The 19,009-nt window shown below is 38.6% G+C and overlaps 1 protein-coding gene across 1 annotated transcript; it reads right to left on the reverse strand.

Annotated features, from left to right (window-relative positions):
- Positions 1–541: 541 nt before the first annotated feature.
- On the reverse strand, positions 542–12,637 carry mrpl16 (mitochondrial ribosomal protein L16). The gene is given in 4 exon segments (NM_001017058.2): positions 542–1,147; positions 2,624–2,772; positions 9,867–9,938; positions 12,519–12,637. Coding segments are annotated over 4 exon segments (762 nt in total). The 5' UTR covers positions 12,574–12,637; the 3' UTR covers positions 542–661.
- Positions 12,638–19,009: the final 6,372 nt, after the last annotated feature.

Raw genomic sequence — 19,009 nt, forward strand, 5'->3', positions numbered from 1 at the left:
CGTTTGTTCTATTAATGTTTCGCTCTTCTGTACAGAGCAATGTGCACTTCCCATTCTACTGAAGAGGAAGTTCATTGATTACACTGTAGAAAGCTTGGTGGATGCTGGCTTAAGCATAATGTTATGTTGTTACCTTTACTGTACTAGCAGTACATTTTTGCATTTCCTATATGACTGTTTTCTTTTCAGTTCCTCTCTGGAGTTACAATTCAACTAAAGGTTTTATGTAGCAAAATAGATTTAACTAAAGGTTTTATGTAGCAAAATAGAAGCAAACCTCTTAAACTTGGAACTGATGAGATAAAGCACAAAACTTTATGGGTCTAGACATGTGCACAGTGTGCCAATCTGTTGCATCAGTAATAATGGACAGTCAAGTCCATTGCCAGACTTGATGATATACAACTGACCAGTCTTTGGGCCAAAAAGGCAATACTTTTAACATCAGTCTGTGTGTTTCAAACCACTAATACCTGGAATTTTAACAATCTTAACATTTCTAAAATTGTTTAAGCAGTACTGATATTCTTGTAAAAAAAAAGACTGAAAACTAAATTTTATTCAAGAACACCATTACACAGTACAAAATATGAATTCTTCATAAATGAATCAAGAATTGTAAAGTAAGCTTTATATATTTATGAATGCATTACACAATTATTTATACACGCTTAGGTAAGCAGCGTTTGCCCCAGTACCTGCCCTTATTTTGAACGTCAAATGCACTTATCCATTTTCTACAGCCCATCATGTTTCGTGTTGCTAGACGAGTAAAAGTCCATGGATTTTGGTTATTTAATTCTTTCTCCTCTGCTTCTTGGCGTACTTTTTTTAGACTGTCTTTGCTTACAGCCTGTGCTGGAAATGGTAATTTTTTTGCCACTTGGGATAGTATTGGCTGAACCTCCTGAAACTCACAGCGACCTCCCACCTCAAGGATTAGTTGATCAGCCTTGACTGGAGTGACATAATGATCCACTGCACCTTTTCCACCACCCATACGTTGGCCAAGACCTTTTCGGGTTACAGGCTTGTGAGGTGGGGCCACCAACCAACGACTAAAGGTTGTACGAGGTGAAAGTGTTCGATTCAGTGTCAGACGCATCATCTCATAGTGTCCCCAATGTAAATAACCACCACCTAAAGCCTGCAGAGACAGACAACAGAACATAATTTTATTTTCAGAAATGTTGATAATAGGCTTTTGAGGGTGGTTAGAAAATAAAATAAACTATGGCAAAGCTCAAAAACAATATATCACAATTGGTTTGATATGTGACCCTTTTACTCAGGCAAGCTGGTATTGCTCAAATTAATTTTAGACCTATGTTAAGAAATGCGTGATTTTACCATCTGCATGATCTTTGTAACCTCTTAGTTGCACTACATGTCCAGTTGACACAGGAAAGAGCTAAAAGCTTTGACTCAGGTAACTGGTATGGCCGAAATAAATTTTAGACTTATGTTAAGAAATGCATGATTTTACCATTTGCATGGTCTCACCTACATAGAAGGGTTGAACAAGCTTGCCAACACAGATACTGCAAATTCATTAACACTGGAACACTGTGTGCAACACACATAAGGCTACGTATCTGTCACCCTGAATTCCAAAAATGTTTCAAATGATCAGTAAAAAAAAAATGCTCCAATAAAGAGAAGCTATAGTTAGTCTGCACAGCAAATTTTTAAAATGACTCATTTGGTGGATAAAGTTGTTGAGAGGTGACATTACCAAATCTTAGAAAAAAAATTAAAATAACCTTCTGGATACAATCACAAAGATGAAATAATAACAGATAAACTGAAAAATTAAAAAAACAGCCTGCTCTAGATCCATAATGATCCTCTCCAACTACTGGGTTGTCCTATATAGTTTGCTCAGGATTTAACCCATTGAAGATCATGTTGGATAGATCTTGGGGCCTCTGATCTAAACAATCTAAAAGGGAATCAGACTGAGGGTGAAATAATACCAGCAGGAGAAGCACATGACACGCATATACAAACTTGTTGCTGGATATTGTGATAAAAGAGCTAATTATAGTGTAGAGCAAATTGCTTCTCCCTTAATGTTTTTGATATCATACTATGCTATAGATTAGATCTCACCACAGAAAAAATCACCCACATTCTATTCATTCCTATGGTATTTTTAAAAGTCTATTTATTAATCCGTGAGAGTTCACCATTTGATAAATATGCTTCTAAAAATCCCATAAGAATAAATAGAACCTGGGTGAGTTTTTATGTATAAGGCTAGTATCCCATGGAGGGAGTTAGTCACCCGCATTAGATCCTCCTGCAGGCAACTTCATGTGCCTTTGGAAAGCCAAAGCGATGCGTAGGCCTTTTCACTGGTGAATCCTATTGTTGGCGGTGGAACGTGTTCCTCCAAGATCCTCTGGTGCTCCTAATTCTAATTTCAGGTTATATAACAATCTAACAATACTGTTTAAGTAAAGATCAAATATCTGTATGCTGAAAAAGTAAAAATTGACATTGAGCATACTTACTTTTTCACATTACTGTATGTAAAATAAACCCCAAAAATTGGGCTTAAGTTTGATAGACTTGTATATTGCTCCTATAAAGGGATTATGGTGGAAAAAAGTATACTTACTACAATGCCATACTCTCCTTCCTCAAATTCCCGACCCTCTTTTGCTGGGCCACGAATATCCTTTAAGTTTTTTGGCTCTTTCTTTACCTTAACAAGATCAGGGACCTTGTTAACAAAGCGCAGTTTGGGTCGGTCCTTCAAGCTAACCCCTATTTAAAGAAGTAAGTTAGTACAAATCTGCCATTGAAAAACCTTTGCACAATTAACATTAATATTTTACAGTAAATTCAGCAGAGTGACTAGAAGAAATTTCTGTAGTCCACCAAGCCAGATGTTTTCAAGAAATGGTCAGAAGCATCAATTAGAGAATACCTTGGTAATTAAGGTGCTGATCTTGACCCCTCTCTCCCTAAATATCAAAGCAATTAAATGTGCCCTGCATACTAGAACATATTAATTTTATTAACAAGCATTTTTAAAGCTCCAACATATTAAGTTTTTGCTGCACTACCACCATTGTGATACAATGGGTGTGGTTTAAAGTGGGTGTGGTTAAAATGGGAGTGGTCAAAAACTGGCTTCCATTAGTGGCCCTCCACCATGTACAGGTATGCTAGAGAAATTCCGGACCTCAGAACCGCAGAAGTTGGACATCACTGGGGACTAGATTATGTAGTCTATACCATACATAGAAATATATCTTCCAAAACAATTGGTGCATGTTTTCTCCTCAAAGAAATCTTTACTGGTCAAGGCACTTCCTTCATTTCCAAGGTGACGAAGGATTAGGATTAAAAAATTGCCAAAACATGGAAAGGACTAGGACTGTTTGTTACTTTATTTAATGTTTGCCATTAAAGTTCCCCACTAGGCCTCTTCAGAGTTTTCTCCATTTGAAATGGTATATGTCAGACACCCAACTGGCATTCTTGACATTGCAAAAGAAACATGGTGGCAGGTCACTTGTTATCAAAAATCAGGGGCCCGGCAAAAATGAGTTGTTCTGGCCCTCACAGAAAATAGTAGGTCCTCTGTGGACCCCCCCTCACCTTTTTTGCAGGCTCCCTGTTTCCCCCATAAACATATTTTAGAAATAGAGAAATTCCAAAGAAGAGTGACGGGAATAACTAAACTGGGATTATTTACACTGAAAAAAGGAGCTTTAAGGTGGCCATAAAAGACTGCTACTATGGCGAGGTTACCAAATGAGAGGATCTTTACCCTAATATGCCCACCTAAGGTGGCTGATATAATTGTAATTCTGCTTATTCTATTCTCTATTTAATATCACTCTAATTTTGTTTGTTTTCTTTTAAAAAGATTAATATTTTGCTTTTTTTCCAAAATTGGGCTTTTTTCTCTCCCCCCTCTACTTTTATAAAAATGGTGAATAAATAAAGCCTAAGATAAGCCTTTGAGCAACTCATTATTCAGTATACTGGTGATTTGTTTGATCAGGTCTTTGGGACCAGGAAGTTAAGTTGTCCATACACTAAAAGATCTGTTCATTTGGCAAGGTTGCCAAATGAGCATGTCTTTCCCCAAAATTGCTGTCTGCTAGGCAGGCTCCAGCTCATCGGCTCTCTTTGAAGGCCAAGACTGTCAGCCACCCAAAGTATCCATGCACTTTTTATGCTGACTTTCTATCATTTGAGTCAAAAGTCTGGTATTAGCAGTCCTATGCAACCTATCTAAATTAATATATATTGCCAAAGTACCCTGAGTAAATGTATTTCATGTTTTTTTTAATTACTTTTTTAAGTTAAAGGAGAAGGAAAGGCTAATAAAGAGTTAATCTCAAGCTGCAGGCATACCTTCAGTTGTCTCAATAGTGCCCTTAAGTATCCCCATATTTCTCCCGTTCAGATGATCAGAAGCCAAACAGGAAGAAAAAAGTGCAAGACTGGTGTATGTGCTCAGTTAGTAAGACTATGAGGAAGCTTCCTGCTTATTGGCTCAGATCCACATTCCTAAGGGGGGAGAGTGAGTTCTAAGCATTCTTGAGGGAGGGGGGTGCAGGAGAGATCTTCATGTCTCTGGCACAGAAAAACAGACACAACAAATCTTTTGACAGAACTCAGTGCAGCGTTTTTGTGAGTGCTTATTACCTTTCTTTCTCCTTTAATATTGTCATGCACTTGTCACAATGTGTAAATGTAAATTAACCCAGCGTAATAATGCCTTGCATCCCTTTAAAATGCAATAAATAACAGTCAAGTCAATGGAAACACAACAGTATCGGCTTGGTGTAGGAAGGAAGGGTTTGGGTTCCTAGAGTACTGGGCTGACTTTTCCTCAGGTGCAATCTATATAGCCGTGATGGATTGCACCTCAATAGAAGAGGGTCTGCTGTGCTAGGGGAAAGAATGGCTAAGAGACTGTAGGAGTGTTTCAAGTAGGCAGGGGGTGAGCTAGAGTTTTATGGGAAAGCTAGTCTAGACCTGGCAGTGGGATTAGCAAATGGTCATGGGGGAGTGAGGGGGGCATACAGTTAACCAGCTAAGGAGGTTCCCCTGTTACATGGAAAACAGCCTAATAGTAACCTTAGATCTAACATTCCATTGCTTAATGTAAGTATCAGAAGGAAAAGTAATAACCTCCGCTGCATGCTGGCAGATCCATGAAGCGTGTCAGATAAATTAGGAGAGCTAGAGTTTATTGCATGTACTGAAAGCTATGATATAATTGGTATCACTGAGACCTGGTGGGATGAAACATGTGACTGGGCTGTGAATTTAAATGGTTATACCCTTTTTAGGAGGGACAGAGGGATTAAAAAGGGTGGAGGGGTTTGTCTTTATGTAAAGCCAGATTTAAAGCCATGTGCTAAAGAAATTACCAGAGACAGCAACAGGGAGGGCGTGGAATCCCTTTGGGTAGATATTTCAGCAGGGATAAAGTTACAATGAAAATTATCATTGGCGTATGCTATAAACCACCCCATATAAGTGAGAAGGATTAATTATCCAGACATTGACTGAAGTAATGGGGTGGCCAAGTCAGAAAAAGCTAGCAGGTTTGTAAATATGCTAAATTACAACTTTTTATTTAAGGCAGTTCAAGAACCTTCTAGGAACAATTCCCTTTTGGACCTGGTGATATAATGAACTCATCTCTAACATTTGTGTGGGTGAACATTTAGGCAATAGTGATCATAACATGGTCTATTTTGAGATAATGTTGCAGAGACAGATCTATAAGGGATTAACTAAAACACTCAATTTTAGATGTGCAGACTTTGCCAGACTTTGCAATGTATCAACTGGAAAAGTCTTTTCACAGGGTTAAACACAGAAGGAAAATTAAATTTAAATGTTGCTTAATTAACAAGTTTACAGGTCAGTATATTCCCCTTGTAAGCAAGAAAATACATTACAAAGCAAAACCTTTATGGTTGAATAAAAGTGTTACTGTTGAGGCTGGTAAGAAGTTAGATGGGACAAGCAAAAAAAGCATGCAAAAAATAGGTATCAGGCAAGCTAAAATAAAGATGGAAAGGGGTATTGCACCAAAGAGTAAAATGAATCCAAAATGATTATTTAAATATGCAGATAGTAAAACATGAATCAAGAAGGGGTGGGACCCTTATCACTGGAGGGTCAGTTGGTTGATGAGAACAGGGAAAAAGCAGAAATTATAAACTCTTATTTTTGATTGGTCTACACAACTAATCCCAGCCAGCTAATAATAGTAATATAACTACTGATACATAGGTCACTCAAGAGGAAATTCAAGAGACTTGAACATGTAAAGGAAAACTAAGGTCAAGGACCAGATGTTATTCGTTCCAGGGTATTAAACAAGCTTAGCTCAGTGATTGTCATACCTTTTCACTTGGTTTTTAAGATTCACTGAGGTCTGGCATGGTGCAGATTTACTGGTGCATTGCTAATGTGGTTCCTTAATTCTATAAGGGATCTCGTTCTCAGCCTGAAAACTATAGACCTGTTTGTCTCACATTACTGGTAGGAAAGCTTTTGGAAGGTATAATATAAGGCATATGATACTTGCATATATTGCAAATCACAATACTATAAGTTTGTGTTAGCACGGTTTTATGTGCAACAGATCTTGCCAGACTAATTTAACTGCCTTTTATGAAGAGGTGAGCAGGAACCCCGAAACTGTAATGGCAGTGGATGTCATCTACTTGGACTTTGCTAAAGCATTTGACACAGTACCTCACAGAAAGTTAATGATAAAATTGAGGAATATTGGCCTAAAACATAATATTTGTACATGGATAGAGAACTGGCTGAAGGATAGATTACAAAGAGTGGTGGTAAATGGAACATTTTCTAATTGTTAGTGGAGTACCGTAAGAGGTCTGTCCTTGGTCCTTTGCTTTTTAACTTATGATTATTAATGACCTAAAGGTAGGCATAGAAAGTACCGTTTCTATTTTTGCTGGGCCGCAAAATTGAAAACAAGGTTCAATGATGAAAAGTTATGTAGAAATAATATAAATACAAGTTATACACTAAATGGTAGTGTTTTAGATGAATCTTTAATTTAGAAGGATCTGGGGATTTTTGTAGATAACAAGTTGTCTAATTCCAGGCAAAGTCATTCAGTGGCTACAAAAGCAAATCAAGTGCTGTACTGCATAAAAAAGGCATTGACTCAGGGACTCTTCAGGGTGAAAGTTTGCCTCCTTATAGGTCTCTGGTAAGGCCTCATCTTGAGTATGCAGTGCAGTTTTGGGGTCCAGTCCTTGAGAAGGATATTAATAAGCTGGAGAGTGTGCAGAGACGTGCAACTAAACTGGTGAAGGGGATGGAAGATTTAAACTATTAGGTTAGCTGTCAAAGTTGGGGTTGTTTTCCCTGGAAAAAAGGCGCTTGTGAGGGGACATAATTACTCTGTACAAGTACATTAGAGGGGATTATAGATAGAAAGTGGGTGTTCTTTTTTCCCATAAAAACAATCAGTGCACCAGAGGCCATCACTTTGGATTAGAGGGACAGAACTTTCATTTGAAGCAGCATAGGTGATTTTTCACGGTGAGGGCAGAAAGGTTGTGGAATGCCCTTCCAATTTATGTTGTAATGGCAGATTCTGTAAATTCCTTCAAGAGAAGCTTGGATGATTTCCTGAACAAGCATAATATCCAAGGCTATCGTGATACTAAAATCTACAGTTAGTATTGATGTTGGTATACAGTGGTGTGAAAAACTATTTGCCCCCTTCCTGATTTCTTATTCTTTTGCATGTTTGTCACACTTAAATGTTTCTGCTCATCAAAAACCGTTAACTATTAGTCAAAGATAACATAATTGAACACAAAATGCAGTTTTTAAATGAAGGTTTACGTTATTAAGGGAGAAAAAAAACTCCAAATCTACATGGCCCTGTGTGAAAAAGTGATTGCCCCCCTTGTTAAAAAATAACTTAACTGTGGTTTATCACACCTGAGTTCAATTTCTGTAGTCACCCCCAGGCCTGATTACTGCCACACCTGTTTCAATCAAGAAATCACTTAAATAGGAGCTACCTGACACAGAGAAGTAGACCAAAAGCACCTCAAAAGCTAGACATCATGCCAAGATCCAAAGAAATTGAGGAACAAATGAGAACAAAAGTAATTGAGATCTATCAGTCTGGTAAAGGTTATAAAGCCATTTCTAAAGCTTTGGGACTCCAGCGAACCACAGTGAGAGAGCCATTATCCACAAATGGCAAAAACATGGAACAGTGGTGAACCTTCCCAGGAGTGGCCGGCCGACCAAAATTACCCCAAGAGCGCAGAGACAACTCATCCGAGAGGTCACAAAAGACCCAAGGACAACATCTAAAGAACTGCAGGCCTCACTTGCCTCAATTAAGGTCAGTGTTCACGACTCCACCATAAGAAAGAGACTGGGCAAAAACGGCCTGCATGGCAGATTTCCAAGGCGCAAACCCCTTTTAAGCAAAAAGAACATTAAGGCTCGTCTCAATTTTGCTAAAAAACATCTCAATGATTGCCAAGACTTTTGGGAAAATACCTTGTGGACCGACGAGACAAAAGTTGAACTTTTTGGAAGGTGCGTGTCCCATTACATCTGGCGTAAAAGTAACACAGCATTTCAGAAAAAGAACATCATACCAACAGTAAAATATGGTGGTGGTAGTGTGATGGTCTGGGGTTGTTTTGCTGCTTCAGGACCTGGAAAGCTTGCTGTGATAGATGGAACCATGAATTCTACTGTCTACCAAAAAATCCTGAAGGAGAATGTCCGGCCATCTGTTCGTCAACTCAAGCTAAAGCGATCTTGGGTGCTGCAGCAGGACAATGACCCAAAACACACCAGCAAATCCACCTCTGAATGGCTGAAGAAAAACAAAATGAAGACTTTGGAGTGGCCTAGTCAAAGTCCTGACCTGAATCCTATTGAGATGTTGTGGCATGACCTTAAAAAGGCGGTTCATGCTAGAAAACCCTCAAATAAAGCTGAATTACAACAATTCTGCAAAGATGAGTGGGCCAAAATTACTCCAGAGCTCTGTAAAAGACTCATTGCAAGTTATCGCAAACGCTTGATTGCAGTTATTGCTGCTAAGGGTGGCCCAACCAGTTATTAGGTTCAGGGGGCAATTACTTTTTCACACAGGGCCATGTAGGTTTGGATTTTTTTTCTCCCTAAATAATAAAAACCCTCATTTAAAAACTGCATTTTATGTTTACTTGTGTTATCTTTGACTAATAGTTAAATGTGTTTGATGATCAGAAACATTTTGTGTGACAAACATGCAAAAGAATAAGAAATCAGGAAGGGGGCAAATAGTTTTTCACACCACTGTATATGGTTTATGTACGTGAGTTAATAGATAGGTCAGAATAGTTTTGTGTGTGCTAAGTTCACTGAAAGGGTTGAACTTGAAGGACTCTGGTCTTTTTCAACACTATGTAGGGGTAGGTGAAAGAAGAGGTACCAGCCTGGCAGGCATCACCTCAGGGATCCTGGTCACCTGAGGCGGCCAAGCTGATTGCCACCTTTTGCTTAGCTTTTTAGCGTCACAGGGGGCGAGGGGGGGCACATCACTAGTGCAGAGAGTGGTGCAGTGCTCTCTGCACTAGAATAGCCGAAATTTGATTAAAAAATGTTGACTCTTTAAGTTATCAGGAGTGGCTCCTGATGCCCCTAGTAGCTTGCCCTTATTAAAGAAACCCTAGCCCCAAAACTAGAAAATAATCTTGTTTCTGGTCTTAAAGTCAGAATTGTCAGCTAGCCTGCAGAAAGTTTTATTTGCCTTCCTCAGGATCAGTTTGCAGTAATTGAAAAAGTTGAACTAGGCAGAATTTTTTGCCTGCATAACTTACCACTGTTATCAGGGGGAATATCAAATGTTCTCAGACCAACTGTGACAGCTCTGTGTGTATTTGGTAACCAACCTGTATATTAAGAAGATACATTGAACACATTACAGAATGAAAATCACAAACATTTCAGACATACAGCAATACACACAAAATATTATAATCCTAATGATTAGGGTTATTATATGTCAATAAAAAAACTGACTCCCCTGCAAAGATAAAACATTTTGCACAGAGTCATTCAACGTCAGCTGTTATTATTGGTACAATATAAAAGTTGATAACATTCCACAGATGCTGCTGAGAAATGTGTCAACTACTGTAGCAAATTATAGTCTCTCCATGGAATAGTGAACTGCTGGAGTAAAACAACAGAAACATTAAAGTGACAGTTAATAGGGTGGTCCCCCAAATACTCAGCGCTTCTTGGTGGAGTTCTTTGAAACCAAATCTTCAGTATAGTGGAAACTGTGTGATCGTGTGCTGCCTCCTCATAAGAACAACCCTCCCTTTTTAGATGGGTCTCAGATGTGTGTAATCGTGTTGATGGAAGCGCATGGAATTAGAGAAAAACAAAAGCAAAACTAGTGCAATACGTAAAGTTTAAAAAAAAAAAAAAAAAAAAAAAGGGGGGAAGGGTATAAATAGCCAGGGGGGATTGATGGTGGGCTCATTTGCTCCTGAGGAAGCGTGCCGTGAGCACGCGAAACGCGTTGGGCTTTTTGTTGTGTCTGATATACTGCTTCACACTGTAAGTAGCCTGCATTGTGCAGGGGCTTTATTTTATATATTAAACGATTTCATACTATTTTCGATTCCTCTTCATTCCATATACTCTGAGGACTAAGGATACACTGCAATCAATAGCCGAATTGACTTCTCTACATGCTCTTATTTTAATCAAATCTGGTGAGCATTTACTTTGGACACATCGTGTGGGTGCGATACACTGCATTGGGCTGATGTATAAGCACTTTTGATTGTTCGATTCACTTAATAGATTTGCACATTTTGCACCAAATTAGAACGCTAAAAATCTTTGTGTTTTAGTCACAAAGAAAGTTTTGTACGTATTGTACTAGTTTTGCTTTTGTTTTTCTCTAATTCCATGCGCTTCCATCAACACGATTACAAACAGAAACATTAACATTCAAACTTCAATTTTATTGAAACAATTAAGGATTAATAAGCAACATAAAAAAGTTCTTATTTTCAACAAAACATTTTGTATTTAAAATGTATTTTCAAATTTAGTGTTTCTTTTCCAGTTTTCTGTATAAATTTGACATTAACTACACTGCTGCTTGGAAATGCCCTTGGCTGAGTTAACAATTATAGCTCAAACCTGTAACAGTTATTAAAGCTAATGCAAAAGTTTAACTGGATTTATTAAAAAAAAAAGGGCTAAATCTGTAAGGTCAGTATTCCTTTAAAGGGGACCTGTCACCCTAAGAAACAACTCCAAATTCTTTTCTATCATGCTAGTCGAGCAAAGTAAACCTTATTTACACTATACAGATAGTATAAATCTTGTTGCCTTCAGTCTTGGAACTATTCAACCACAGCAAGCAGGCAGCTGCCATTTTGTGGACACTGTTAGTAAGGCAAACTTTGTATTTTCACAAAATCTTGTTGGAGGACCAGATGCCCATGCCCATGCACTGGCTACATAATTAGGTGATGGGGAGGGAGGGGAAAAGTGTGAAGTGCAGTGGCATCTAGGACATCTGAATGGAAAGGTATTGTCTGCCCCGCCTCTATGCCTAAGGCATAGAGGCGGGGCAAGGCAATATATGATTGACAGCTGGGATTTTTAAATGTCTTTATAAAGGGTATGGATGTGTTATTTAAAAAAATGACTTTGGGTTACATGTTCAATTTGAAAAGGACTTTTATTATTCAGCTTTTTATGTCTGGGTGACAGGTCCACTTTAAACAGCATTGGCCTGCTAAGCCATGCATGCAGCCCTCTGCCACAGGACTAATAAGGTTCCAAAACTAAAGACTGAATTATTAACTATTCCCTGGCCCAATAAAGCATTAGAAAATTATTCTGTTTAAGAGTATTATTTTTTCAAAAATATTGTTGGTTAGTTCCAAGTTATGATCATAAATATGTAACTAACAAACCTTGTTTTTGAAAATGTATGAGAATAATTTACAACTAAAACATTCTCCTCTTTTGTTGGATGGTGAGTTCGGCCAGGTGATGCCACTTTAACTGTGCTTTGCTTGGCCTTCGAGTGCACCAACTACTGTTATCTTTTTGTTTATCTTTTTTAATAAAACATGGCAATATGAAATAAAAGGCACAAGGCAAATATAACATCTGACCCAAAGTATATCCACACATAATTTGCACCCGCATAATCTAAATATATTGTGATTTAGATTAATAGCGGACAAAATTAACTCTACATAAACACAACGATCTCTCGCTTCGTCTGAGTAATAATGCCTCCGCTTCTCTCATACGTGTTTGGATAAGAGAAGCTAGCAGAAAAAACCTACTAAGTCACACACACAGAAGCGTATTTAAGTGACATTTATTTTCGGGGACTGTGGTTGAACACCCTGGTGGGAAAGGTTAGCGTCCTCAATTTACAGCAACAGAACCGCTGATTATTTTAAACATAACCCTTGACATGCACTCACCTGATAAAAAGAGACGACCAACCCCATTAACCTTGCTCGAAAGCACCAGCACCATTTTTTGGAGTTTGATTCAAAGCAAGTAATGAAAATGAACAGACTCTCCCAATCAGGTCACACGGACGCCGCCATCTTGACCAGAAGTGACGCGTTAGTAAAGTAGGAAATAGTTTTTTTTTTTCCTCCTGCGGGGACACGACACAAAGTCACGTGACTTCTGAATTCATTTGAATAAGAACGATACACATTCCTGTTTTCGCATTTCAGCAAGTTGACTATGAACAATATTTCATGTGTTAATATGCTTGTTTTGGTATCGGTCGTCGCCATAATTTCCAGAAGCATTTTGTGCCAGCAGATGTCCCTGGTTTTGAAAACTTTGCAGTTGTAGTTAATTTGATAATGCAGCAAAGAGGTATTCCTTTGACTGTATATAATCTAAAGTTCTCTTGCCCAAAAGTGCTGGAGTGAGCCCTTAGTGCTCACCTAACCCTTTCACAGCCAGCCAATTTGTTGCTTCTGGTACTTGTAATGCCAGTTTTTTGATATGTTGTGCTCTTTTACCAGGATGATCTAAGCTTTCATAGTATGGTACAATTTTTGTGTAATTCAACTTCTGTAACAAGATATACACTTTAAAAAGTCTAAACAATGAAAAAAAACTTTTTCCATTATATAAACAAATATATACAAAATGTATTATATGCACAAAAAATGCAACTGATTTGGAATGTCCCATGTCTCCCAAAAGCATAAAAATGGTTTTTTTTTATGGATCTAGTTAGCTGGTCAGCTCTTCCAGCTGTCCATGCTGTATGCTCTCAGTTGAGGAGCCATTGGGTCATTCTGAGCATGTTTTAAGTGTCTGAGCTACTTATTGCATACAGTATATGCATAAGAACCTCAATGGCTTTATCAGTGATAAGAGGGAGGATCTTAGCCTAGCCTCCAGCCACTTGGAGGCCTCTAGTGGCAACTCAATTTTTGTAGGTTTTTTCCATCTTGGTCCCCAGTTTGGTCAAATAAAACATGAAGTAGTTAATCTGTAAGAAAGTTGTTACTTTACTGCAGTAAAGGAGCTCCGTTGTTTGTAGAGCGGGAATAAATATTCCTTGTACAGTGAAATAGAGGCTCTGTCATGCCAATATTGTGCTGCGAGGAGTCCCTGTCCCTGTTGGTGCACCCTGGTACTTGGTGCACAAAGTGAGGTCTAAAGGAGGCCTCTGGCAGCATGGTTTTCAGCTAGCAGTGTATATTTTCACATGGTTTATTTCCCTCAGCTCCTTGAGGAAGGCTGATAACTGACATTACAGCAGAAAGTCTTCTAGCCTGTTATCTTCCTTTTAGAGGTGATAGGGGTGATGCTGGAGAGCTTTGAACTGTCATGGCAGCAGTTAGCAAGCACCCTCCAGTGTACCTTATCTGGTTTCTACCACAGTGGTGCCTTCTCTTATAGTTTTGATGTAGCCCTTAAAGGAGAAGAAAACCTGAGTAAAGAACCCTAGGAGCTCCCTCTGTTTGTTTAAGATAGCAGCTGCCATTTTAGTTTGGTCTCAGTAGTTTCCAGCTCTAGCTGCTGGTAGCTCAGATCACACATTCTGATGGGGGGGGGGGGAGCAAGAGAGAGGAGAGAGCTGTGCAGACTCAGGCCCCTGGAATGATGGATTTTTCTGAGAGAGAAAGTCTGATACTGAAGAAGAAGAACATGTTTACTTAGTATTTCTTGTCTACTTTTGTGTTTCTTTTGATAGAGGAGACTCTATCTGTGAGTGCTTATGGCTGTATTTACATTGACCTTTCTGATAACGCTTATTTACCTTTCCTTTTCCTTTAATTAGGGAGAAGTCCATTTGCAGTCAGCAGCTGTTCCAGAACATTGTGTCAGTAGTATGTTATTAAGCTATTAATATTGAGCTCCAGTGCACACACATATACTTTAAATAAGGCTACTGTATACTGATAAAAAATTTTAATATATTTTTAATATATTGGTGTGCATTGGTATTTAGTATAAGTAAATGCTATGGTACCAGTTAAACACCTTGAGGGATTGCGTAAAATGGTTTTATTTTTTTGTACAGCTGGCATACTGGCATTTGGCTTTTATTTTTACTGAGTGCTCTCAAAATTATATTTAAATGTTTGCTCAGCTGCTTGATGTGGGTACAGTTGCAAGGCCTGTGTTGCATTCTGGTAATAGGCACCATTTTGTGAAGGATAGCAAATTGGTCTAAATTTGTTCATGCCTCTGGTTTTGGAGTGTTTTAGCATGTGAAAGGGGATAATCCATGCCCCGCTCACATCAAAGTTTTCTTGATTCTGTGGCTGCTTATATAAATGTCTACAAAGTAATTTACCTTTCTTATCTCTTGCCTTTACTTCTGTTGGATTTAAAGGAGACATATCCTATAAAAATTAAGAATGTACCAGTGAATTATACTCCTCTAGATATAGAAGGATTGTGCTTAAAAAATTGTGTTTCTGACTGATTTATTGAGAAATTCCACCAAAACCCCACTAGCCCCGCCCATCTGTTCCACTTCCTGCTGGCTGAATTCTGGATGAGCTGGGGAGCCGGCGGCCCTCCGTACACTGCACTGTAGGATAGGAACCAATCAGGAGCAAGGCTGACCTGATCGGGAACTGAAGCCTGTCTGTGCTTGTGTGAGTGCAGGGCTGTGATTGGCTCTCCTCCTCCTATTGTGCTTCTGGCAGGGACAGTTAGGACACGCCCACTCTTCATTTCACACTGGGCGGAGAAGTGAGAGGATCTATAGGGAGCTCCAATAAAGGGGCCATTGTTACAGAAAGTATTAATTTTTATCCCAAAGGGAAACCAGCACCGTGTATTATTCATAATTTCCTACAAAACTAGCATTTTCCCCATTTAACCAATATGTCTCCTTTAAGAGAAGAAACTTTGCTTTTCCATTACAGTGATTTAACAGGTATGTTCAGTGAAAGATTGTCTGACATAGTTTAAGAGCTGAATTAAGAATAAATAGAGCCCAAGGCAGGATACTGCTTTTTGCCCCCCCCCCCACCCACCTTATATCTTCCTTCAAGAAAACCACTCTTCATCCAAGTCATTTATTTAAATTCACTGTTTCCGGGATGGGCCTCTAACTCTTGGTGGGTCCTAGGGTAGTGCCTAGGGTGCCTAGGCATTGGTACTGTTCAAGACGCAGTATTATTATTCAGCTTTATTAGAATATCCACAGTGCTGTGTACATTGCTTCCTTAAAAATGTTCTTGCAAAAGAACTGGCCAACAGATGCCTGCACCCAATATTAAGGTTATACTTACTTATTACTGGATCAGAAACCCTTGTCCTCATGGCATTTGATCAGAATCAGTGCTGGAAGTTTTTTCAGCTTCATTGCATCCAATGACTGGCAAAAGCAAAGTTTTTTTTTCATGTAGTAAAAAAAACATTTGCATTTTTGCACAATATGTCATGAATGTAATACCTTTAATACTTAACTTTGTATTATTTCCACATAGTTAGCTATTAAAGATATAACATTTATGCTTCTCATTTTGTTATTAATCTTTTCTTTCCTGACCCCATATTAATTGTCTAAATTAGCCCTAACATCACTGCAGTCTCCAAGAACAGTAGTTTCAATGTGTGATTACCCAAGGAGCCAATTTATTGGTAAAGTTACATATTTTTAATTTTGCTAATTAAAGGAGAAGGAAAGGCTAATAAAGAGTTAATCTCAAGCTGCAGGCATACCTTCAGTTGTCTCAATAATGCCCTTAAGTCTCCCCATATTTCACGTGTTCAGATAATCAGAAGCCAAACAGGAAGAAAAAACGCTGAGCTGTGTAAAGAAAGTTCCCATAATGCCTCACTCCTGCACCGAGACCAAGTGAACATTCTCAGTTTGTAAGACTATGAGTCCGCTTCCTGCGGATTGGCTCAGATCCACATTCCTAAGTTGAGGGGGAGTGAGTTCTTAGCATTCTTGAGGGACCCCCTCCCTCAAGAATGCTAAGAACTCACTCCCCCTCCCCTTAGGAATGTGGCGGGAGAGGGGAGAAGGCTGAGAGCTGCGTGTCTCTGGCACATGAATTACAGACACAAGAAATCTTTTGACAGAGAAGTCAGTGCAGCATTTCTGTGAGTGCTTATGGCTGTACTTACATAGACCTTTCTGATAAAGCTTACTTAGTTTTTACCTTTCTTTCTTCTTTAAATACAGAAGCTAAAGAGCACAAGAGCAGGAAAATTTAATTTAGCCATAAAACCTAGTCCTGACCTAGTGCAAGAATGAACTATTGAGTTGGTGCAAGGCCATTACCCAGAAGATGGCAAACAAAAAAGTTTTGCATGGACCAAAATTGCAGATGTTGAAATGGCATGGTGTGTGCATAAATGTTATCAATAATGTTACATACATAGACAATTCTATGGAGTCATAACATCCTATTATTTTACCTTGCGCATTGATATGATATTGATGTATACAGTGTAATGCAGTTTTGTACCATATTATTTTATGTACTTTTTGTAATAAATATATTTAAATTGTATTTATCTGTTTTTACAAGTTATACCTCACTCGAGTATTGAATCTGGAAAAACCTATGTACAAATCATGCATAAGGTAATCGTGCAGTTATACATTAATACAGGGTGCTTTCAGCCCAACACGCATTCTCTGGCTGGTACAATATACTCTCAAATAAGAAGTACATTTGTTTGATGAATAACAAAGAGTTTTACTCAAAATGACCATTTCAGCCCACCATTTTATTGAGCACCCTGGGGGGTGGAAGCCCCATACTATAGGGAGCTATGGTTTGGGGGAATTTCAATGATGAATGGTAAGTGTGGAGCAAAGAGGATGCTCTGGAAGGTAGTTTAAGAGCTGGCTGAGCTTCATGAGTGCTGGTTAGATAAGAAGATGCAAGGTGCAAAAAAAGGAGCACCATTTTTTTTAAGACAGCACCCATAGGTACAGGTCTACAGAGTGGAACAAAATTACCTTCTTCTCCCTGATCAATGGGACTTCTGGCACTGCTGGTGGAGGCAGGTAGCTGTACCATATTATGTCCTACCAAAATACACAACAAGCACATGACTTTGCTGAACCTTGGGCTGCATTATGCCTATTATTATCACTTTTTAAACAAATAGTTTTGGAGGGCACACCACAATTGCTAAAGCAGAAATAGCTGGCTTTAAAACAAAGACAGCAAAAAGGAAAAAAAAGGGTGCAAATGAGAATCTGTTCCCAAGCCCACATAGGGGCAAACAGAATATTAATACAAATCAATCAATTGCACACCTACTAACCACAAAATGCAGCAAATGGTATGTTTAACATATAATGCTCTTTATATGGAAAATATTCACAAAACAGTAAATACAATTACAGTGCATAATATACATACCACCAGTTGGAAAAAATGCAATATACAGAAAAAGCAGACACGTGTGGATTGAGAAAACCCCAACGTTTCAGAACACAGTCCTTTGTCAAGGGGATTCTGATGTGCAGGCATGCTATGCAAGTTTAAATACCCATGAGACACACCTCGTTTGGTACTGCAAGTGCATGAAAAAAGCAAGTGATGTCATTTCCGCTGTAAACAATTGTCGCACGCCAGAATTATCGCGAGTCAGAATAGTCGCGAGTCAGAGAAAAGTGGCACATAAAAACTGAAAACATAGTTTCTAACTAACCCACAACAAGGGTGCCATACAAATACTTTATATAAAGATATAACTCTTAGCAATTACCAATAACATTAACAATACACAATGTATGTTATTCCATATAGTGAAAATTACAAATAGAGAACTATTTCTTAAGCAAAGAGAGTTAGAGTGGATTTATAAGCTTGATACTGGAGCTTCAAAGGGGATAAATGAAAAGAAAGGATTCTCATTGTTCTACACAATAACACAAAATTTTCACTTTCAAGATATCCATTCTATATACTTTAATTAACAAATAAAGCATAGAAAAATTACAATAGTATTAGTGGTTTTTTAGTAAATGTATTTTACCACAGATTTACTGAGCTCTGGCAGCAGATCTCTCCCAAGTCTCGCAGCCCATTTCTGTTCAGATCCCCCTCCTCCCCCTCCCTCTCTCCGTGCAGGCTCAGGCACCGCAGACCCAGCAGAAGAGGAGAAAAGGTCTGTCTCCCATCCCTCTCCTTTACCTCTTTGTGCCCCATCGCTAGTAGCACATCAATCACTTTTAAAAACAACACCGAAGAATGCAGTAAATTAACTTCCGGATTAAACCGGAATTCTACCCCATCGCCGTATCGCTTTTCCAAGCTTTGCCCAGTAAGCCACTGGTAATGTAATTTATTATAAAACCACTTATCGTATTTTTTTAATGTTATTTAGGTTAATAAAAGTATTTAGAAGTGATATCTTTAAAGTAAAATTTTTGTGTTACTGTTCCTTTTAAGATGGGTTTTAGCGGCCCTTGGTAGCTCCCCCTTCATAAACTATGACCTCAGCTTGT

This window comes from Xenopus tropicalis, chromosome 7, assembly GCF_000004195.4.
Source record: "Xenopus tropicalis strain Nigerian chromosome 7, UCB_Xtro_10.0, whole genome shotgun sequence".
NCBI classification, from domain to species: Eukaryota; Metazoa; Chordata; class Amphibia; order Anura; family Pipidae; genus Xenopus; species Xenopus tropicalis.